Below are 25,113 nucleotides of genomic sequence, written 5' to 3'. Positions count from 1 at the left end.
CAAATTTTGCTAGGGTATGTAAACTTATGAGCACAACTGTACATATAGGCAGTCATGCGTACCCCTGTCATATTGGAATGAAAGTATAGGCACACCTTTTTCATAACCTCAAGGTGGCGGTGGCATGTTAGAACGGAAGTGTAAACCTTTCTTATAACCTCTAGGTGGCGGTGGCATATTGGAATGATGGCAGCATAGATTTATAAAATGGGAAAGTTGTTTTCATTTTCCCCTATACCCATTTATAATGTGCGCCATAGACTTTTGACACTTTTGGGTGGAGAAAAAAATTTGCATTATACACGAGAAATTACATAATCTGTAAAAGAAGAAAAAGACCTTGCCCTTAATAGACGTATTGTCAGACACTTCCATAGTGTTATTTTTTGTGTTCCCATTTTAAACTGTTACTATCTCTACCATTAGGGGGCCCCAAAGAGTGCATTTAGTATGTTAGTGTTTTAAAAGTGTCTTCTGAATAATTTTTTTTTTTTTTTTTTTTGCCCCCTCAGGGATGCTGGTGGTGATTGTGTTGCTGCTTATTGCGATCATTATGGTAGCTGTGTGGCCTGTGTAGCAATCATGGACGCAGACACGTGCTGGACGACGACTAAGAGTACAATTTGGATGAGGGAACGGTAGGATTCAAACGCGGATGAAGATGTTCTCTCCTCTTGGTTGATATATATATATATATATATATATTTTTTTTTTTTAAATGAATAATTTCTACATCGTTAACCTCAATGATGTGCGTCATGGATAAATCAAAGCTTTGCATTTCTTCCACACTCTGTTATAGTTGCATTATAATGTATGTTGTTGTATAGGTTTTGTTTATGGAGGAGAGCCCCCTCTGATAACTGTTCCATCGTATTACCAAGATGAATGTAATCTTCCTGCTCTGTAAAGTTATTAAAGTAGTCCCCCCCCCCCCCAAATAAATTACATTTACACTACATTTACATTAATAGCACCACTTCTCCTGGCTGATTGTATTTTAATTCAAGACCTGTACTAAACCACTTTTTTTTCCCCAATTACTTTGACTGTTTTATAGTTAGCTGAAAAAGTGCTTTCAAATCAGCAATTAAAAGCACAAAATAGACCAATATTACAGTGTAACAAGAGTTTATTTGAAAATCTGCCTTTAGTTCTACCAGGTTGGTATGTTCAGTAGTTATAATTTCCTTCTTCATTTATTGGCAACAATCTAAACAATGACAAGACATTAAAAATACGGAAAATAAGTAAAAAGTTGAGGAAACGAAAGCCACAATGCTTCGTGTCATTAAATATATTCATATATATATATATATATATATATATATATATATATATATATATATAATAGCCATAATATATTAGTACACATTGTAAAAAAACAACATTGCAAAAAATGGGCTTTTGCAAATGTGACAACTCAACAACATTTACTATTCATAGTATGAACACAAAGCAACGCTTTTTAAAGGAAGCTCTCCAAACCTTTGCTCTGGGGGTGTGATGACAAAAAACGTGTAAGGTTACATGATGAACATGATGTTGGAGGATAAACGGTCACAAGAAATGTGTTGCTGAATAAATGCTGTCAGTATATTATGTCTTTGCCGGAGAAGCACTTGGCAAAAAGTGGTGATGAATCATGGCACAGAGGAAAAATGGCTCATCAAACACTAGTTCTAACATACTGAGTCATACTTTGACTATAAAAGCTCGTTCTCCTCTTTTTAATCGTATGTCTGAGCGCCATATTCAATCTGTAAGATTTGTCAGGTGAAGTGAAACATTTTGGATGAAAATTACTGTGCTTCTACCGCTAAGAAACTTATGGCATTAATACTGACTTAACATTTAATAAAATGCTAAGTGTGCTTGTATGAGAACATATTTATGGTGTTTGGGGAGAAATATCAAGTTGTGCTGGCTAAATCCAACTTAACATGCATTTAAATAAATGTACAAAGAGCAACACAGTTCTGCATGGCACCCGTTGTCAAGCGGCGACACGTATTGCAAATGAACGTGACAGGCTTGGTATGTTTAACAGGAATTTGCTGAGAAACTGTGTGAAAAAGGAACTAAATATAGTGTCCAACAAACATTTTGGAAATGCAACAATAAATTGTTACATATTTCTCCCAAATCAATGTTGATATTGGTTCACATATGAATTTCCTTTCATTTTTCTTACTTTTTGTAAGAAACCCTACTGAATTCTGGCAAGAACCGAAAATGTAATATTTTTTCCTTTACTGTCATGTTTGTACCATTGATGACATTCATTTTATATAGATGAAACTGAATTAAATACATACCTTGCTGCACATTGAAAGACTATCTACATATGTAAATAGTGATCAATCACTACCTACAGTTCTTTTGTCAATTGAAAGAATATTGCTTTCCTTTGCCTTAGACATTTTTACAGATAGTGGTATGAACAAATACATTTCTGTAAACAAAGCATCACAAAATTCTATATTACCTGTGTGACATTAATATGTACCTTTTACCCAATTCATCCACAAGAAAATAACCTAATTTAACTTTGACCACCTTCAGAAATGATGACAGAACACATCTAACATTGTTCGGAATCAATCTCTTACCGTGGTGTATCTAAAAACAAAATATTGGAACTGAATCAAGAAAATGCATTTCATTGTGACTTCAAGCAGAACCCAATACTGCGCTCAGCATTTGAATCCAAAATTGTTCGTTTATCCGAAACCTTTTGCATGTATTCACAATTTCAGGATATTTTGAATGATAACCAATCATTTTTCTCTTAGTTTGAGCTCATGAAACAAGCTTGCTTGTTGGCTAACAATCCAAACATAAAACCATGCAGAGGAGAAACGTGGCTTTTTGCACCAGTCAATAAAACAGAAACACAAGATGTAAGTATGAGTGTAAAACCAACAAGTAGCCATACATATACTGGTAATAGGTGCAAATTTGGCAAATCCACAAGACGGATATCAAAGTTGAAGAAAGGGTCAAACCAAATCTGCAAGGTGAGCTCCTTCAACCAAAGTCCACTAGAGAAGAATTCCTATATGATTCTCTTCATGCTACTAAACGAAAAAAAACAAAAAGCAGCAACGTCAACAGTCTCTTCCGGCTATAGTCTTCTGTCTGTCTGTTTCATTCTTTTTTTTTTTTTTCAGCTTTCCTCTGGAATCCATCTCCTACTTGCGTCTTTTCCATCTACGGTTTCTTGCATTTTCCTTTCTTCTCACACTGCTGGAACTTTCGCAGCCTGCGCGCCCACGTGTCCCTCCACTGGATAACCAGGCTGCCTTTGTCGGCGACCACGCCGCCGCTCTGGCCGGGGGAGTCCTCGTCGTTGCCCAGCAGCAGGTACTTCTTCCCGGGCTTGATCTTGGGACACTTGCAGGCCACGTCTTTGGCGCGCACCCACAGAAATTGGTCCCCGCGGCGGATGCGGCTCTCGCCTTGCTTGTAGACGGAAATTACGTTGACTGTGAACTTCCACCACTCGCCGGCCTTGTCCGCCTTCAGAATGTGCACCTGGATAGCTGCAGATTGGAGAGGAGTAATCACATTGCATTTGTCAGGTACAGTTCAGTTTTATTGAACTTTTAAGTAAAGTACATTTGCATCTTATCTTTTAACAATGTATTTGGGTCCATTTTTTTTTTAAATGTAACTTTTACACGTAGTATATTTTTATTGACTCATTTGAGTACAGTTTTTTTCATTTTCCTATATGTAGCGCATTGAGGTTTGTAATGTCAAATTAATGTTCAAACTGTGCATAGTTACAATGGCTTACAATAATATTGAATGTAATTTTTAGGCATGAGAAAAAAATAAAACCTCTGCCGTTTTGTTTTAAAGAACACTTAGACCTACTAGCTAATGTATTTTAATGTTGGTCATCATGGTGGTGCTTGGAGAAGTATTTTTTTAGGTGGTTCTTGGTGTAAAAGGCATGAGAACCACTGGTCGAGTGAGCGAAAATGGAGCCCGATCTCAAGTTGGCCAAACCGGTTTTGAACCGCGGATGATTTCAAGTCCTGTCAGGCATCGTGAACGGTAATCTGTGGAGAAGCAACAGGTGGCTAGGTGCCACGTCTTCTGTTACGGCTCTGATGCAGCAATTTTGTAGGATCCCTGCGTAAGAGAGGCTTTCGACTCTGCTGCAGGGGAATTACAGTACGTCTACAGTGTGGATTCTAAAAGTGTAGTTTCCTTTCTGGCCTTTACTTTGTGCAGTGGCAAGAGAAAAGGGTCTTCCCCAAACTGTTTCCGCAAAGTTGGGAAATGTCTTGGTAAGATCAAGGATTGGCTGCTCAGGGGAAGCTAAGGATGCAAGCCAAACCCCAGATTGAACAAATCTTGTGGTTTACAGTCATGTGGTATAGTTTGGTATGAATGTTGGGGGGAAAAAGCTGGTTCAAGATGCAAATTCATCTAATTCTCTGTGACAGTAGTATAAAGTGAGTTGTAATATGATTGGGAGGCAGGATGGAGCAATCGGCTAGCGAGACTCTGCGATATCTTGTCACAATGGCCCTCTACAACACTATTTTATAAAAACATTGAGAAACAGCAAAATTAGATACATGTCAAGAATTAAATAGTTTGTGGATCATGATTTAATGCTGCAATCCAATTTATTGTGCTGCGCCTTGTCCACTGGGAGGCAGTATAGTCATGCAGATACAAATGAAGAATTGTACTTCTACTAATCATTTTTTGTAGAGGATAAAGAATATATGCCTATTATATTTTCTGTCAACAGGTGTTTCTCCATCATTTGTGTCGCTTCAAAAACCGCAACTTTTGACGCTAATTGTTAGCATGTTAATGCTGTTTTGCATCATTTGTTAGCATTAAGCTAAGGCAGAGTTATACAGTTGTTTTAAATGCATAAGGTATAATTCTCTTGTTTCATTTTTAGTTTGAAACTAAACTTCAACAGCACACTGGGGTCAAATTGAGTAGACTATTACCATACTTGTGTTGTCTTCAAGGCCTTTCTGTTGACAGATAGCCGGTGCTCTATGACCTCTGCACCACTTTGCGCCCGACCTGCTGGCGCACAGCAGGTTATCCCGTACAATCATCGTTACAATCCCGCTGACCATCTTCACCCGCTGTACTCCCGCCTCCCATTTCGGACCCCCCCTCGTGATTCTTTCGACGCGTCGCCCCATGAGTCTTGTAGCATCATTTTGTGACGCAGCATGCCGCCCGGGTCTCCTGCTGATCCTTTCAAAACAAAGCCCAGACTCACTTTCTATCCTGTGGTGTGCTTGAATAGTGAGCCGAGATCTTGTCCCTGGTCTGTTGCGGATTTGTTTAAACTCCGATGGCTTTGACCAGAGCCTTTTTTTGTGCACAAGGCTAACAGGTCTGCCCCCCGTGGTGGTAGATGTGCAAGACAAAGAGCCTCTGTCATATGTCATATTTTTACTATTAAATCCCATTTGGATTCCTTTATCCTTAGTTGAAGTTCACTGTCAAAATAAACAGCAATGAACACACACACACCTTTAGTCTGCTAGCTTATTGCTAATGCTAACACATAATGGGAAACTCATATATAACCTTTTAAACAGCTGATATCTGAAAACATTTAGGCATTCAACATAACAGGACTCACCATCATATATTCCTTATCCTCTGCAAGGAGCTGAGACATCTATTCGGTACAGTATATCCGTCTGTCTGCATTATATTGCCCCCAGGTTTGCATATTTTGATGAAACAAAGATAATCAGTCTGCTTTATTAATATGACGCTGCAGTCATTCTAAATAAATATTGGCACACCCGGGGTGCCAAAGTTTTTAGCCATGACTGTACAAAAAGAAACATCACACTTTTTCTTTCTGACTGTCTGATATAAAATGAGGCTAAAATTGTCCTGTTTTAGGTCAATTAGGATTACTTAAATTATTTCTATATTTTAAATGCCAGAATAACAAATGAAGGATTTTTTTGGGGGGGGGGACACAAATATATATATATATATATATATATATATATATATATATATATATATATATATATATATATATAATAGACAATACACCCATGGCTAAAAATGTTTTTGAGCATGACTGTATATTTAATATTTACTTCTTTATTATTATTAAAAAAAATAATTATCAATATTTTCCGTTGAGAAGCTGAAATTCTGAGGATTTGGACAATTTTAAGTTAAACAAAGTCTGTAAACATTTATCAAAAATCGCTCTCGATTAATTTGATAATCAATTAGTTGTCGATTAATCGTTGCGCCTCTACTACTAAACTATAACTTGCCAGACAAGAAAACCCATACCAGTTTTGTCCTTCCCTTTTCCCCCTGCCCCACCTCTAAATTGTGCGTACACACATTCTCCCCGGTCCAAAGGTGGAGCTTGCATTTGCTCGGATGCCACTTGAGTCATCCCTCGCTACCAGCAGATCTCCGCCGTTTCGTGCGCCACGCCACACGCGGGCGCTTCGTGCTGTGACGACTGACGGCTTCTGCAGGGAATCGTGCGCTTATCCGCTGACAATGATGAAATTCATCAACGTCGTCGCTGATGAACGCTGATCCGAGCGACAGGGCTACTCTCACGACACAGTGGGCCGTCGCCGAGGGGGGAGGGGCCATCTTTAAGATGACCCCTTAACACCCGCAAATCCCCGCGGAACAAACCTTCGGTCGGTCGGCCTGCCCGTCAAGATGCAGAGATATGCCGCGGGATGCTGGGCTGAGCACTTCAGTCGGCGAGGAGAGCAAAAGGGGGAGAGGTCAAACGTCTTACGGCACACCTTGAATGGCGTGGCGGGCGGACGCTCGCAGGAATGCGGCGGAAAGCACAACAGCATTTGGGAGGGGGGAAGTGCACAGCTGCCTTAATGAGCATCTCTCGTGGAGCGAACCCCAGCGTCTCGGCTCAGCTTTTGACTTATTATCCTTTCTCCCTGACACTTACTTCTGTTTTTCCGCTGCCGTCTTCGTCCGGGCAGATGTAAAATGTTTAATTTTTACATGCTATGGTAAGCCGTCAGTGAAATGTCTCCCCTGTAAAGTGCAACATGTTGACCTGGGATGGAAAATGTCTCGGGTCGATAGGATTTACTGCATACAGGGATTCAAGCATGTGGACAGGAAATGGTGTACAAGGGAGCTGCATTTTAATTGTTTGTAGTTTGTATTTAAATCTGACAGAGTTTGTACAATGTGCCCTTAAATGTGTACTGTTAACCATAAAATGCAGTGATGTTTAACCATTTCTACCATGTTGGATTTTTTTTTTCTATTTTTCCACCCTTTAAATGAATGTTGATATACGCCATCGCCTCACCATAATCCTTCTTGCAGTACTTCTTGATGTTGATTTTCAGTTTGCCTTTTGACGCTTTGCAGTAAGAGTCACAGTCTGCAAGAAAACGAAAATGGTGATTAATTATTTCCGCAAACAGGTTCAGGAGTGCGGCACGGTGGCCGACTGGTTAGAGCGTCAGCCTCACAGTTCTGAGGACCCGGTTTCAATCCCCGGTCCCGCCTGTGTGGAGTTTGTACGTTCTCCCCGTACCTGCGTGGGTTTTCTCCGGGCACTCCGGTTTCCTCCCACATCCCAAAAACATGCATTAATTGGAGACTCTAAATTGCCCGTAGGTGTGAATGTGAGTGCGGATGGTTGTTTGTTTGTTTGTTTGTATGTGCCCTGCGATTGGCTGGCAACCAGTTCAGGGCGTACCCCGCCTCCTGCCCGATGACAGCTGGGATAGGCTCCAGCACGCCCGCGACCCTTGTGAGGAGAAGCGGCTCAGAAAATGGATGGATGGTTCAGGAGTCACAAGGAATAACCATGTAATTTTTACTCGATAATTCTTGAAATCATTTTTTGAGGTGCAAAGATTAATCGACAACTAATCGATTATCAAATTAAAATTAGTTATCAACTATTTTGATAATCGAGTAACGTTTATTTTGGAAAACAATGATCAACGTTTCCCCCTATTTTCTTACATGTTACAGAACAAACTGGTAACTGGTTTATAATCAATTCATGTTTGTGCATTTTCTACAATGTCAATTTGAAATAATAACTTATTTTTTGAATAAAGGGGTGGAAATTACACAATGTTCTATTCCATCCAATAATATGCAAACTCCACACAAGCAAGGTCGGGTTTAACCCCGGTCCTCAGAACTGTGAGGCGGATGTGCTAACCAGTCGGTCAACCGTACCGTGCTAGAAAAATATGTAAAGTAAAAATGAAAAGAACTGCTATTTAAAAAGTTTTTAAAATGATTATCAGATATGAGCATCTGAATTTAATTTGTATTTTGGATACACATTTTTGTATTCAAATGTACTGACAGTGTAAAACGTTGACTATAGGCCTTGAATTTGAATATTTTAAAAAATAAACGACATTCATGGCCTCTTGAACACATTTGTTTTGTAAATTATGAACATCCACAATGCCCATGCTTAGTAATCTGCTTATCATTGATACGATGAAAAAGGTCATTGAACAAGTGTTGATTTTACAACAAAACGCTTGCGGACAATATTTCAACCACACATCCATGATGATGTGCAAGTGTTTTGGTTGCGTGGAAAGAATTTTCCGGGCACCCCAACCTCCCAAGCTCTCCTGTGTGGGCCGCTGTATAGGCCCGATGGTAGCATCAGCAGGTTTGCAGCGTTACAAATTACCGACCTATAGCCACTTATTCTCTGTCAAAGCCTGGGAATCATTCAGCCCAATGCGGACCACCCTCCTGCCACCCACTTCAGCGCCACCCCACCTCCCTCCAAATCTCAGCTCGCTTGTCACCTCGACCCCCTGAAAAACATCGCCCTGGGATCAAGGCCCCACCCAAGGGCCGTGTCAAACGTTTGCATTCATTGCAGCGTGGACATTGGGAGAAAGAGCATTTGGGGGGGCAGGGGGCGGGGCTAGCTATTCCAGGGAGTGGAGGCTGGGGGTGCTATGAAAGGGGTCATTGCCACACAAAGGGAGGTCAGGAAGGGAAAATTAGCCATCCATGAAGAAGAGTTCGAAAGCAGAAAACACTTTTTTTTTTTCAGAGGGAGTGTGTCCACTCTGAACAAATAAATACCTCACGCAGATACAGCCATCACACAAACCATTCTAAAACTATTTGATTTACAAAGATCGAAGTCATCAAAACACAGATGAAGAAGTCCAGTATGCAGCACACAGATCCATAATCACACAGTAGAGCGCATATCTCCGCCAAGGTGGACAGATCATGACTTGCATATCAACACAAAGGTAAAGAACAATTTAAAATGCTTTTATTCACATTGTAGACCATTTTCAGTTCAAGTGTACTCATGAATGATGCCATAGATGGGCTAACGGATAGCACCTATGTGACAGTGTTAGAACTCTTTTAGAAACGGATATTTGCACAGAAATGGTGGCGCAGCACAGGTAGACTGACGAAATAATAATTGCCAGGTGGGAATGGCAATAAAAATCGGTTCTCAATTTTCTTACCTGGAAAAAGAAGAAGAAATAAATTATAAATAAATAAATAAAACAATACTTACAGCCATATATTCGTTATCCGTTGTGAAAAATTGATAATGTTACCGAAGCTTACTGAGTCAGTTGTCACACTCTTCTTAGTGTTCTTTACAATTCTTTAAATGTTTTTAAAATCATGTCATTACTGTATGTTTTTATAAATAATAATAATAATAATATTATAATTAATATTTTGTTCGTGGAATAAGAATTAAACTGATAAAGTCATCAATTTTCAACGATTCCATAGGGCAGCCATGCTGGGCAATATCGCCCTCTGCTGTCGACTGAAATTAGTGAAGTGTCCTCACGCTTGTATCGCGAAAGTCATGTGACCAAACCCGGAAATCAGGATAGCGCGCTGTTCGCTGCGATAACTAGCGGAACTACAGGTTGATGATTACATGATGGTTTTAACAATATTCTCGCAACTTTGGGTCCAATGTGAACCCGAATGTACACGTGTGTACATGTTCCACCTATCCATAAAGTTTTAGATGCTTTATAAGCCTAATAAAAAAACACCACATCACCCCTACATGCTGTTGTTCGCTGGTTTCAGCAACACAAAGTGCACCGCCATTGCCCCATGCCAGCTTTCTAATCTGTCATCCACTTAACAGTCGGCTCCAACGATAACACGGCCCGAAAGCAAATCATCAGATTTATGTTTATCCGCTCCTGCGAATTGGATCCAGAGTGCCGACTCGGTTTGCGCGCGAGAAACATGGGACGGCCTCTTCGGCGGAGGCGAGCGCCGCGAGTGCTGGATGCAGCGCCCGCCGACGCTTGACTATGAACAAACTGCATTGTCGGGGGAAGCAGATCTTTGCTCTGTGCCTTCATCCCCCCTTTTATGCTCTTTTTCAGTGAGGTTGCCAAGGGAACGCCAAAAGGAGAAAAAAATCCACTCGCCCCTCACCTCCACAAAAAGGGAGGAATAAGGCAGGCTGACAAAGAAGATAGAGTAAAGTTTGTCACAAGACCGGTACCCTCACTTGTGATGATGGTGTAAATTGAATACCCACAAATTAAATGGAGTCCATATGAGGTGGTCCTGATTACCATTTAAATGATTAGAATCTGGCGCTTTGGCAAGGAAGCTTTGTTTTCTCATAACCCCCCCCTTTGAAAAGCATCGTGATACTTCCCTTTGATAGCCTTTCCTACCCTATTAGTGTACCCTTGCAACATTGCAACTGGCTGTGAGGAGTAGCAAGACCCCCGTTTAGGACAAGGCAGTCCCCTACCGGGAGGACAAATGTTGCCTTTGTGTGCACGTTACAGACAAGGGGAAGTGGGAGCAGTCCTGAACCAAAATGTGGTGATGTAGTAACTACACGGCTTTGTTCGCGCCTGGCATGTAGCTAGTAACTCAGATCCGGACCTCTGCCCCTGACCACAACACGGCCGTGAAAGACTTTCGACCGAATCCTTGTCATTGCTAAAGCTGCAACAGCGCAGCAAACACTATCGCGCACTTTACAGATGATAATAGCGAATGGTTGTTTGTTTCTGTCTGCCCTGCGATTGGCTGGCGACCAGTTCAGGGTGTACCCCGCCTCTCGCCCGAAGATTGCTGGGATCCATTGGCCACTGTCCCTGTTTCTCGCACGGACATTTGTTGCAGACGGACGTAGTGTGAAGCCAGTGAAAAACCATTGCCAAAAACAACAGAGGAGCATCTGTAAGTGATTTTTTTTAGACAACATTAGAGGTGTAATGTATATATAACATAATGAATAAGAGAGCTGAATGGCAGTTAGCGGTTTTTGACCTAAAATGGTAATCGCTAGCGCGCTAATGCTAATCGCGATTGCTAACCGGTTAGCATCGGCTAATTTGTTGTCTCCAGTACACGGAAGTTATACCACAAACTCAGTACCAACATATATTCAGTTCAAGGATAGAAGTACAGCCCTCACTTATGAGAATAAAATGCATGTTAGTGGTATAATATATATATATATATATATATATATATATATATATATATATATATATATATATATTTGAGCCCACCCACCGTTTTCTAGAACTTAAAATGATCCCTCGCATTATATTTACAAATTTGTCTGGTCCTTAAAGTGCTCCATTTTTTTTTCCTGTCCGTTCAGTTTCCCGCTGTTGTGAATTTATGAAATTTTGCTGATCACTGGCAAGATCTGACATACGTCACAGACTTGGCCTACGTTGTGTATTGTAGTTAAAAGTGACACCCAACTAGTGCAACGCTGTTCAGATTATAATAGTTTTCAGAGGCGTTAGCGCCGAATTAGGCGGGGGTGGCCGCCTCCAAATTTTAAATGTAGAAAATCCTTACAATATCAACTGCCAGTTAACGAATCCAAATGCACTAAATGTGCCTTAAGACAACAACAACAGCTTCATTGTCATTAGGATGGCACACTGGGTTGTAATGAGAACAGCATCTCTGTTGTTGCTATGACAATGCCTGGATCACCTACTTTAGTAATATTGGTGGACCAGCCAGGAAACCTCTCATGCTGCACTGCAGTTGATGGAACACAGTTGTGTTCGTGTTTTGCGTTAGCGTCACTTAACAAATAACTTAATAATTTTCTGCATTGTTTATAAATATAGTTTACACCTTTAGGGGGAGCCGCACAGGCTTCAGGCGTTCCTTTTCCGCTGCGTTGGCAAACACCAGGAGAGTACACAAGTGTATCTATCTCATGTGCATATTGAGCAGGGAGATGCATATTAAGTTGACTCGGCAGTGTGAATGGCGGAGGCGTGACCGAGAGCTCAGGAGGAGGCCTTTCTCCCCGGACGGGGAAAACAAAGTGTGGCAACTAAAGCGTGTCATTAGATTAGGGAGCCCAGTGTGCTGCCCTGCTTCGAGCTCCTCTGCTTTGCGCTGTTTACACCGCACTGGGATCGCATCCAGATAACCCGGGAGGGAGCGAAGCGAGAGGGAAAGAAAGCGTCCCCAAGTGGATTTGACCACCTATTTTTAATTCACCTTAAGAACAATAATTACATTTAAAGAGACTGTAGATTAGAGTTTAGTACGATTTCATACTGTATGTATGAACTGATGTGATCTTAGTGTATAATATATAGTATTGAGTATTTGGAAGCAAAATATTACATTGAATTTAATCTATTTCTAATGATTTGGATACTAATAAAATATAACAGCAATTTGGCTTGACATAGTAATGCTGATTCTGTGCTTATAAGAATTAATATAAATGCTATGTGAAAAGGAATGCACTATGAATGAATGAATCTTTTTTTTTTTTTTAATATATGGATTAAAAAAAAAAGACTGCGCTATGTTTATAATACTATATTATGTGCCCAACCACTTTGACATTATTGCCATTCAGTGGACTTCCGCTCTTCGCAGGGCGTTAGGGCCTGACCGCAAATAGCCGAAATCTATGAATAATTGATTCTCATAATTGGCATGAAAAAGAAACCATGTATAAGCAGGGGGTTTTGCGAATAGCGGGTACAGGTTCCCCCCAAAATTCCCCAAATAGGTGAAAGTTAGATTTTTCTAAATATTCATATAAACCACTCTTATGCATCATTTTTATTGGAACATAATTGTAATGTATATTTTTTATTTAATAATGTGGTAGTAAGTCATAAGTAGGCTACTATACTTAAATGCAGTGGAAAATTCAAATTTGCAGATTTTTTTTTTTAACCTATCCCCCGTTATCTGCGGAAAAACGCCCATTCACCCAATTGATTTATGTATTTTTTACGGTGAAATACTGTCTACAGTACGTTTGTAAGCATTTTGAAATACTCTGAGCCTCTTCCCAAGTGTTTTGTGATCATAGTTTGTCGTATATTTATGGTTTAAATACATAGGCCTATTAATATAGGCAATTACAACCATTTGTAAGGAAGCTTCAACTATTCGCAGATTTGCACTATTTGCCATCTGCCTCTGTTTCTGTCACGCTAATTTGCGGCATGTGAATGAGATGCTCAAACATTTAGCCTCTGTCCGATCACCGCTCTCCTCCTCTTCCTCCTCCTCCTCCTTCTCCCTCCTCTTCCTCATCATTTGCTCTCACATTGTGTGCTAGGCGGTCTCTGTCGCGACACGTGGGAGTGGCGAACTGAGTCAGTAGTGGCTTTTGTCTGGGCCGCGAAGTCCGAGCTTATGCGGCGTGCATTCCAGTCCTCCCTAAATATGCCCCCTAGCTTCTCGCCGTCCAGATGAGGCGCAGGGAGGCAACTACCAAACAGCTGTCACGCCAAACCTCGCTTGGCTCAAAATCCTTTGACATTCCGCCAACGATTTCGCCATCAGCACCAACAGTTGGGAGGCTTCTCTCTGTATTTTGCTTGGAATTATCGCCCTTAACCAGAAGTTTACCGTTTTAAAGAGTAAATGTTTTAGCAACGACTTTGCTTTGTTTTTATCCATTTATTGCTGGTGAAAAGATAGATGAAGAAGATATCTGCTGGTCTACGATCATGCAATATTATTGTCTGTGTATTTTTTTTAAATTTAATTTTTTTTTTTTAAAATGTTTCCCCTTCTCAAAGGGCCAAAGTATGCCAGCACAAGTCAAGATCCACATTGGCAAATTTTCAAAGGAGGCCACACTGAAAAGAGTTTCCCTCCCAAAATAATATTTTTTCTGAAATATTACTTAAACATTTTTTAAATTAAGATTTGACTCTCATAAGATTACAACTTAAGACATAAAAAAAAAAAATGTCCAATGTCACACCTTTCTGTTGTTAAATTACATTTTTTCACTCATAACGTTGTGAATTTTTTGAATGTTTTTTATTTATTCTTGTCAGATTATGATTTGTTACTTGAAAAAAAAGACTTTTTTTTCCTCACATTATGATTTTATTCATGTAAAATTACTAATGTAAGATTACATTGATGACATTTTTTCCTTGAAAAAGGACAGCTTTTTCATACCCAAAAAGACGACTTTTTTTTCCAATTAGATTTTATTCCTGTGAGATTATGACCTTTTTACTTGGGGAATCTTTTTTTCTCATAAAATTACAAATTTGTTTTAAATTACAAAAATATTGTCACTGGATTATGACTTTTTCACCGAGAAATATGTTCTTTTCATTTTTTAAGTCTGACTTTATTCCCCTAAAATGATTACCTTTTCTTTCAGTTGGTTTGTGGTGGAAGTGGAAACACTTTGTTATTTTCTGGTGAAATAAAACTATTTTCATTGAATTCAATTATCTAAAAGTGTACTTATTTTTATGTAATTAACAAATGTAGCAAAATTGAATATTCCGACTTTAGTATATATTTGGAATTTTCAGTGTGCTGTCATTCATAGCTTTGTTAGCAGTATTTACTTGTATAATGAAGTTTAAGGCAACAAGTTATAATCCCGGACTTCGATAAAGTAGCCACACCTGTTTATGATCAGGCAGTTTATGATGTCAGAGCTGAAAAAAAAGAAAAAAAACTAGCACGAATACAGTAAACTTTTTCAACCCTTTCGGGGGGCTCAAAGTGTAAATACATAAGTTGGACCCCCAGCGCTGGAATGTCTTGACACGTCAGCTTTGCCATCTGCTCAAACTCAAACAGAAACATTGAGGAGGGAAGGCCCACCATTCCCCGGCGTCATTACATGATCTCTAACGACGTGCGCCAACGTCATTAAAAAGTCTTCTGCAGGCGATTCGTTTACATGATGCGCACACTTCTCAGCGACAGATCCAGAGAAACGGAATCTACTACAAACAACATACAATGGATATACAAAGTCTACGCTCCGGTATTCAAATGCCAGGTTTTTGTGATATTAAAAAAAAAAAAAAATGAGACTAAGATCAATTATTTTGTAACTTTTTCCACCTTTAAAGGAAGTGTGGGGTCTTAATGGTCCATATTTCACTAACAAGTTGATTTTATGTATTTTTGGCTGACGAAAATGAAACTGCTCATTTTGAATAATATCAATACATTTTGGAGCAATTGGTATGTACCTTCTGAACGCCCCTTATTCCATTGGCAAAATTGACGCCCCAAAGTCTTGTGTGACGTCATAGACAGAAGTGGAGCCCAAATTCACTGCTTAGCTGCTGTGGGAAAAAGGAATGCACTATATTATAAAGTGGCAGTATTTAGTCATATTTTAAATATTGTAGCTGTCAGGTCAAATTCCCTCACCTCTAAAATGACAACTTTTCAGACGATATTCCAAACAGTGCTTTGTTCAAGTCACTATTACACCTTATATTGCTGTCATATATCGTTGCACTCCCACATGAACAACAGCTAGCACCCCAACATTATGTTCAATCTCTAATTTAATGTGCTGAAAAATTGCTAATTTATCAGGGTGTCATCGATTAAAATGACGCAAACACGATGGACGAGTGCTGCATCCTTGCAAGTCTCATGAACCTTTAAGCAACCATATATGTGGCTTAATGTCCCAAAACGGTCACCAATCATCAATAAGATTTACATGGCAGCGTCAAACTCTGAAAATATTACAACAATTGGTCCAATGTTTTGGATTTTGTGGACATTACACGTGTATACACGTGTATGCACTCACTATATAGAAAGTGCTCAACGTCGCTTAATGTCAGAAAACTAACATCAATCATCACTCACAATTTCTGTGGACATCTCGAATTCTGAAAATATCAACGATAGCCCAATATTATGGATTTTATGGATGTAAAGTGTGCCCCCTAATATATATATATATATATATATATATATATATATATATATATATATATATATATATGTATATATGTATATATATATATATATATATATATATATGTATATATATATGTATAAAACGTTAACATTTCAGACAAAGTAACTGCACTCATTGGCTTTCACACCTCATCGCCCGGAGAATTCTTTCCAACAATTCCCAAGGTGCATGGTGTCGTGACAAAGGGGGCCCCGGAGAAACTCCAGATATGTTCCCGCTCGGCACAACACACACACACACACACACACACACACACACACACACACACTTTGCCACGTCAAAGACAAAGCGTGAAACAGACGGAGATGGAAGATGGAAAAAAAGAAAGCAGGGGAAAATAAAAGAAGTGGAGGAAGGTGGGATGGAGGAGTGGGAGGTGTGTGACTGTGCAGTCAATCAAAGCTGTCCCAGAGAACGTTTCGGGACCAACAACACACTTCGGGCCTGCTGCAACTACGCGCGTGCCGCGGGAATTTTCTCCAATCAACATTCTTTCTAGTATTTCTCCACCTTTTTGGTTGTGCATTGCCTTACTCATTTTCACAAAACTGCACTAAAGCAAGGAGCCATTACATATTGAACGTTTCTTTCGTATTCCTCCTCAATTTCTCCTCGTGGATCTTAATAACAAAATTTGGATATAATTTGGATTGACTGTAACTATGATCGATGAAGTTGTTTAAAGTTGGCTTATGCTTATACATTATGTTACAATTTTAATATAAAAATTATTTTGAAATGTTGTCCAAAATCTTTTAAAACATACAGGGGATTAAATACATTTCATTTTAAAAAGAAGATTTTAAAAAAATTAAAGATAACAACCCAATGTGTAATGCAGAAGTAAAAAATAAAAAATAAAAGTCCAAAATAGAGTTCTGTTCCAAGTAGTACGTAGATTCCCTTGTATCAGAAATCATTCGGACTTTAGACTCATACTCATACTGACAAAAATAATAAAGCACAATAGAAATTGTACTAATAATCCACGGAACAATGGAACTATTGCATAAGAAAACATGTCCATATTTTCTGGCTGCGGGGTGTGTTCCCGTCAATGTGTGGCGTGTAAATAGTTTACAGTAGAGGTTTGCTCACCTGAGGGCTCTTCTGTACTGCTGGCTGGCGTCGTAGGCGGTGTAACTGGAATCTCTGCACCCCAGGAACACACACACACACACACACACACACAAAGATCAGTACCGATGTACAAAACATACTGCAATAGTTCTCATCATTGTACTTGGATTAAGTGTTTGATGATCATCTTTCTTTCCATATACAGTGGACCCTCGTCATTGTTTTGTCCAATTTATTTGTCTTTTTTTCTTTTTGTGTTTTCTTGTTTTTTTTGGGGGGGTTTAACATTTTTTTTCTTCAATGGAATTATAATGGTCGTCATTTATCCGCGGATTATCCCTACTCGCGGTCCGGCTCGGTCTCCTATCCCCCCTCGAATAGCGGTGGTCCACTGTACTGTATATATGATCAACTCAACTCAAAAGGTTGCATAGCGATAAGAATAACATAATCAAATAGTCATTTCCTGATAGCCTTACGCTAATTTAGTACATGTAACCAATCACAGCAAAGCGAGGAAGTGAATGAGGAATCGCTGTCGTGGAGATGTTAGCGGCAACCGAAATGTTTTGTATTGAATTTACAGCTTTTTCTATTTCATCGGTATAGAGTTAAATACTATGTATATGATGCTGTAGAATGTATAATTAACAACTATATTGTAAATAGTTGTTAATTGTCTTTTTTGTTTTGTTTTGTTTTTGCTCCAGCTCACTGGCAACTGTATTTGTCATCTTTCTTCCCCGCTGCTTCCTGTGCTGATTTTCCATGAAATTCCTTCCGCTGGCCTTTGCATTTACATGTTGACAGTGAGGGGAAGCGTGCGTGAAACACGGCCGTCTTATCTGAAAAGGTGCGCGATGCTGCAGAAGATAGGCAAAGGAATAAAAGGACCAAGCTGTGAAACCGCAGCCATCAAAGTGCGTAAGAAGAGAAAGAGTAGCAAAGCAGCTGTGCGCAGGTGCACACAACATCAGCAGTAAGAACTTATCAGATGTGGATTTCTGTTGGTTTTTTTTCAAGAAAAGTTTGATTTGTTTTGGGAGGAAAGGTATTATTTTAGGAGGAAACAAATCATAATTTTACCAAAAATAATGTTAGTTTTTTTTTTTTGTCAAGGAAAAAAGTTGCTAATTTAGAAAACACATGGGTTTATTTTACAGGAATTAACTATTTTTTTTCTTTTTCTTTTTCTTAAAACAAAAGTCATAATGTTGGAAGGGATGTCCTAATTTGAAGTTCTTTTTTCTGAGTTAAAAAAAATAAAGATTAAAACTGGAGTCATTGTAGTATAATGGAGAAGTCTTAATTTGACCAACACAATGTTTTTTTTTTAAAAGTCTATAATTTTGTATCTTTCTGGGGAAAGCATAAATATGTGTTTCTTTTCTTTTTGTTTTTTATTAAAAAAGTCAAAGTATTGAGGAGGAAAAAAATATGATTTTATTTTTGTCTTAAAATAATTTCTAAAAGTTCAGAAATTACAATAATAAAAGTGTAGTCATCGAGAGACATTAACTAAAAGTTTTTTCCATTGAAGTCGTATTTTTTCAAATGAACAGTCACTTTACAACAATGTTTAATTTAAAGGAATTTGTGATCGAGAAAAAAGATTTCTGAGGAAACAATAACAATAGTTATTTGTAAAATTTTACAGGATAAAGGATTTGTAAACAAATATTATCCCAAAAAATGTTACACGAATAACGTCATCTTTGTCTTAAAATATTTTGTATTAAGAAAACTGTCATAATTTTGTGAGAATAATGCTGAAAATATTATAGTCTAAAAAAAAAAATCATCAGTAAAGTTACTTTTAAATGTATTTTTGTTCGAGACAAAAGTTGCAGTGTAATAAAATGCCTCCTCTCTTTGATATCAGTGGGATTATCGACTGCCTTTTAAAAATACATATATTTTTTATAGATTATTTTTCCGAATATTATGACTTTATTCCCGTAACTGTCCGACTTTTTCTCATCATTTTCTCGTGCCACTAAGACTCCTTGTAAGATTTACAACATCTAAATGTGATAGAGAGGTTATTATGGTGTCCATCGAGGTGTGGAGCCGATTTCCTGACCTCGCATTCTAATCTTCCTTTTTCTGCTGTGCTGCTCCATCCCTTCAAAGGGAGGCCACACGTTGAACAAAAACAAATGCGGCGGTTGCGCGTACTTATGCAGGGGGCAATGGGCGAGCGGCTCTGCTGGTAGCCTTTAGCGCAGCGGTTGCAGGTGATACCGGTCACGCCGTCTTTACAGGGACATTGTCCTGTGGTTTGGTTACAGGTTTTGCCGGCGGCACCCACGGGATGGCAATCGCATGCTGTGAGGGACACAGGAAGAAAAGGAGAGGCACAGTGAGTAGTTGCACACGCGTGACAGATCACATACTGTAATAAGCAAGTGGACTTGGGCCGTGAGTGTGGCGGGAGAGGGCGACAGGTGGAGGTGTGCACGCAGCAGAAAAGTGCACTCGATTAGCAGAGAGCAAAACCGGAGCCATTTTGTCCAACAAATGAGGTGACTGCTGTGACAAATACTAGTAATTAGGGATTGACCGATTATCGGCTGGGCCGATTATGGGCGCCGATATTCGCCATTTTAATGCATATCGGCATCAACCTTTGCTTTCCCCCCCACCCCCACCCCCAAGTTCGACGGCCGATGAGAGATCAATTTAAAACTGGGTAAACTTCCGAGATTCAAAAATTCATAAATGAACAAAATAATGAATGAATAAAGTAATAAATAAACGGAACGGAAGATCCCAGCACTTTTTTTTTTTTTTTTGGTCCAAACTTAAAGGTAAATGAAAGATTACTATGCCAGTTGTATTGATATTTTGGTAAACCTTATGTAATGTAGAAAATGTGAGGGAGCTATTTATTTGTTTAAGGTTTCATTTCCTTTTATAACGCATGCTGCTGGGAGTTCTTGTACTTTTTGTTTACATTTTAAAACAAAGATCTCTTGTCCTAGATTTAAAATAATAATAATGTGTAATAAAAATTAATTATTTCCGTTATCAAAAACTTTATCAATGTAAAGAACTTTTTTTTTTCTAACCAAAAAAAAACCAAACAAACAACAACACTGAGTACAAAAACTACAAATTTTAAGGGGAATAAATAAAATAAACCTAAGGAACAACTAATAACGTGGACAAAACATTGTTGTCATTTAGTGCATAAAAATGTATTTTGTATTACAATTTATAGAAAGCTGTTACTGTACAGTAGAGTCATAAACATATGGTATTTTGTTTTCTTTGAAAAAAGTCCTAATTGTACATGGATAAAGTCAAATTTCACTACGAAAACAAGTTGTAGTACAAGTATTAAGAAAAGAGTTCAAAGTGTTCTAATCTAGCTGCCAGGATATTGAATTGAATTTCCCTCAATGGGGAGAAAGTGTGTTTGAATGCGTGCGGCCGTCTTCCCAAAGGCACCACTAACCAAGGTCGAACCTAATTGCCTGTTGTTGATTAAGGCGGGCCTTTGAACGTCACTCATCCGTCGTCCTTGCTGACTGGCGGCCTGACACACTCGGGGGGTCTTTGGAAGCACATGTGTTTGGGGAATGTAATCATTTTGCAAATGTTGTGCATCAAGTCCAACACTTTGATTTGTGCAAGCAAGTGTTGAGTCATGGTTGTGTGTGATTTGTTGACGCGGTTGGGAGTGTAATCCGCAAAAGAGCCTCTTATCCGTCAACTATCACTTAGTCGATCACTTGAGGCTTTTACTTGTAAAATCCACGGCAACACTGAACGTGATCAAAGCCCCACTGGCACATCCATCAACCTGTGATTTTTAGATTTACACTTACGGGGAATTGATGCCCGCTTTAAACGTGTTTCACGTGTGTCACAAGGAAAAGCTTAATGATAAAAAATATATTAAATTTGTATTTGTTCTTTTCCAAACACTTTCTCACAGTTCTTTTCAAGATGGATTTGTGAGGCGTCTCCGATTATTTACCTTGGCGCACTGACTGCTATGAAACTAAGTAAGTTACTGAACCAAGTTCTGACATTAACAAACAAGAGCTTTTCCGTTTTTAAAGATTGTTTGACAAGTGAAGCAAAGAAGATGTATTGGAAAGATAGCGCTCTATTTTTCGGGACGCTTAACAACAACACCACGGTCCCTCACCTTTATCTCTAGTGTCTGTTTCCTGTGATTTAGCTCCTGTTACCGCTCTTATCTCAAGCCCCGTGTGGCTACTTGTGCTGTTCACACGTCTTATCCACTTAAGTCTGCTTTGAAGCTATTAGCGCTTTTATCAGGCCAATCCGTCACTGCTACCATTGCTGGGTTGTGTCTATCTGGGCGAGAAGAGGTATAGCAGACGCGCACGTGGTCTGGCAAGCAGCGTGGAGGCCCGTCTAGCACGTCTTCAGGCCCGTAAATTCAGACAAACGTCAGCCGAATACGAGGCACTGCAGGGCCAAGTGCATTCCTCTTTGGGGGTTTCCATCCATCCATCCATTTTCTGAGGCAAGGGTCGCGGGTGTGCTGGAGCCTATCCCAGCTATCTTCGGGCAGGAGGCGGGGTACACCCTGAACTGGTTGCCAGCCAATCGCAGGGCACTCTTTGGGGGTTTATGTTTAGTTATGTTTCTCGCTTAAAGGACCTCGGATCGGTTGAGGCTAAAGTCCACTTCCCCTGATGGATGTGCTTGTGCGGTCGCATTACAAATTGAAAGACTCTCTGGCGGGCACCTTTTGGACAAATGACCGACATGCTTCGGAGATGTTGAACGAGCCTTTTTGCTTTAAGTGCGTGTCCACTTAGCGCTTAAGTGGCTGTGTGCTCTGCTTCATGGCCACTCCAGATGGATTAGGCCGATACGAGGCCAAGACGGTGGACTGTCTGACTCTCCTGCCAGGGCCAGAGCGATCAAACATGCACGACGAGATGGCTTAAATGACAGACAGACAGACAGACTGGTCTTGATCGTGAGAACCTTCCAAAAGGAACTCCAGAAATTACATCTAAAGACAAATTTAGCAGATTTTCACTCATTTTCACTAAAATGGGAGAGACAAGAAGTCTATGGGTTCTGCTTGTTTTATCTTTCCTGCATGTGATTCCCCCCCCCCCCCCCCCCCAAGAACATTTTAATTATCCACATTATTCCTTTACACTCCCATGTAATCCCATTGCAAGTTTTCAACATTGCTGTCCTGGAATAGACTGTGTTCGAAAAGGGAAAAGTGTAGATTTGTTCACACTCTTGGTCAGTGAATGTGAAGAAGTATACAGGTTGTCTCATGGTGACCTCCGATGGGAATGAGTGATGCTCCTAAGAGTTCATAAATAACCAAACCTCTCATTTGCTGTCACCGCCCGGGGGAGCGGACGCACATTACTTGCTGCTGTGTGAGCCACACTCAACTATGCTGACATAGAGACAACCCATAAAAGGTGTTGGACTGGTGTTAGCTCTGATATCAACTTGGTGTGTGTGCATGCGAGAGAGACACACACCACATCCGCGATTCAGTTGTTTGAGTTGGCCCCCAAATGGACAGTCCGTGCTTCCAGTCAGTTTTCATCTCAGGCTAATTACCCCACATTCACCCATTTTAAGCCTGCGTTGAGGTAATCGAATATGTCAGTGTAACTTGGAAAATGTTAGCTTGTAATTCTGCTTGGCTGCACAGGTGGGAGGTCGGAACTCGTCTGGATCATTTCACACACCCGATGGACAAAATGAGCTGACTACTATATAGGAGTCTGTAGAATATATATAGTATAGTATCCGGCCGTCCATCCATCGACAGCTAGATATTGTATCTAATGTATACAGTATCTATAGCTAAACTCTCGTTAGATATCCACGAGTTTAAAATGGCTTACTTGAACCAAGATCCCTCGCTGTACATTTGCCACAAGTAGAGTCCCAGGTATGTTTTGCACTTTAAAAAAATAAAATAAAAAATAAATAAATAAATATATATATATATATATATATATTTTTTTTTTTTTTCAACAAACTTCATGGAGATCACGGCGAAGTTACAATGCATGCATGCGCAGAAGCGATGCGCACTAAGTCAAAATGGCAACGTAAGAAGTATTTTATTCCCTTGACTAATTTTGATTCGAATGCGAACATTCTGATTCGGTATTTGTTTTTTTGTTGAGATTTTAGAATGAATCCGAATCACCGCTGATTCGTTCGTAGCCCGACTATCTAATATGGATAACTATCCATCCATCCATCCATAGCTAGATAGCGTACTATTGATTTGTAATCGATCTGTCAGTTCGTCCGTCCGTCCCTCCGTGCATCTACTGTACCTACTTCCAGTATTGATCAATCGTTAGGTAGCTAGTAATTTGACAGTTTTATTCAATTCCATTATTGAAAATTACATTTAATTAGTTAAAGGGGTTAAATCATTTTATTTGTTCAGAGTCAAATAAAACAGGGGGAAAAAAAATCATTGTATACTATTAAATTAGCAGTCGTAAAAACATACTAGATCCATTATATTATTTAAAGTGCATCACTCTTTGCGATCTGTTTAAACCACCCAGAGATGACATATGAAGAGATCCATACGTGCTGATCTATGTGACCAGCTGCATTTTTAACAGCGTTTTGACACTCCCTCCGTGAGTCACTCGTGCAAAGTCGCATTAGTCATGTGTTCATATGCGAGCTCACGCGGCTCTGGATGTGGTTAAGATGCTTTATAGCAACGATAAAAAAACTTTGCTTTCATTGTTGTTTATCGGCGTCTCTGATCCGGAACCACAACAAAGAATGTTTCTCCTTTGTTGGTGCAAATATGGCATGCTTGGCTTTCAAGCTCTTGAAACTTCGAGTGGTGCGCTCGCCGAGGAACCCAGTTTTGAAAATGAGAATCCTCTGTCATTATAGGGATTGTGCTGGAAGGAATATTTGCTTTCTGCAAACAAACGTAAAGGTCTCCATCATCAAAACAGATGGATTTATGGTACGGTATATACTCAATGGCTAACAAATGTTAATTTGACTTTTTGTTTGTTCTTTATGAGCAGTAAACTCGTGATGTAAGATGTGTGCTCGTTAGAAGCTGACATTAAAGCAACAGTATGTCATAATTTCTCTTGAAAATTAAAGCCTAACATTTATTTTTAATGGCTTGCAATGAGGAGACTACCATCTCTGTCATTACCATGGCGGCCCCTGATTTGATACTGATGGACCAGCCACGACATCGCTCATATTTTGTACTGCCGTTGGTACTGACGTTACCCTTCAATGTGGTGTGCAATGCTTTGCTGCACGGGGGTTAACGATCCGTGGCGTGACGAATGTCTGCATTCCCGGCAGCCATTAGAATGGAAGGTGTTCCTCCTGATGAGTGACTGCAGAAGGAGGAGGAATCAACTGGGAGATCCATGTTTTTGAAGCGCCAGCTATGTTATTTTCCTGAACCACAAACAACATGGTGTGATTGTCAAGGAAAAAGCGGATTGCCTTGGCTGCTATAGCTATTTTTCTCCATCGGTGGAGAATACAAAGAGAAGAAAGGAGTCTGTGGATTAGCCATGGGCTGGTATGAGATTCTGACGATTCTGAGCAAAAATATCCCCGTTTCACAGTATTGCAATCACAGCTCTTAAATGTATTAATTTGAAATGTGTGGGGAAATACCATATTTTTTTCATTGAACCAAATCTATTTTATTTTTCAACAACATAGCATATTCGGTAGACCTACATTATTCAAAATGAAAAGAAAATTCATCCATCCATCCATTT

General features: G+C 39.5%; 2 protein-coding genes across 3 annotated transcripts in view; one reads left to right on the top strand and one right to left on the bottom strand.

The window, feature by feature from the left end:
* The window catches only part of stx8 (syntaxin 8), a 34,012-nt gene extending 31,740 nt beyond the window's left edge, over nt 1-2,272 (top strand). For both annotated transcript variants that reach the window (XM_061678641.1, XM_061678640.1), the window contains one exon: nt 513-2,272. In XM_061678641.1, the coding sequence (XP_061534625.1) occupies nt 513-577 (65 nt within the window). In that variant the 3' untranslated portion in view covers nt 578-2,272. The remainder of the gene's footprint in view (nt 1-512) is intronic.
* The window catches only part of ntn1a (netrin 1a), a 54,153-nt gene continuing 30,399 nt past the window's right edge, over nt 1,360-25,113 (bottom strand). The window contains exons 3-6 of the mRNA XM_061678639.1: nt 19,526-19,675; nt 17,366-17,419; nt 7,337-7,411; nt 1,360-3,545 (exon numbers count right to left, since the gene is read on the bottom strand). Of these exons, the coding sequence (XP_061534623.1) occupies nt 3,214-3,545; nt 7,337-7,411; nt 17,366-17,419; nt 19,526-19,675 (611 nt within the window). The 3' untranslated portion in view covers nt 1,360-3,213. The remainder of the gene's footprint in view (nt 3,546-7,336; nt 7,412-17,365; nt 17,420-19,525; nt 19,676-25,113) is intronic.

The sequence above is a fragment of the Phycodurus eques genome, chromosome 6, assembly GCF_024500275.1.
Source record: "Phycodurus eques isolate BA_2022a chromosome 6, UOR_Pequ_1.1, whole genome shotgun sequence".
Taxonomy (NCBI): Eukaryota; Metazoa; Chordata; class Actinopteri; order Syngnathiformes; family Syngnathidae; genus Phycodurus; species Phycodurus eques.
Note: the sequence above shows the minus strand (reverse complement) of the source record. Positions and strands in the feature narration are given on the sequence as shown.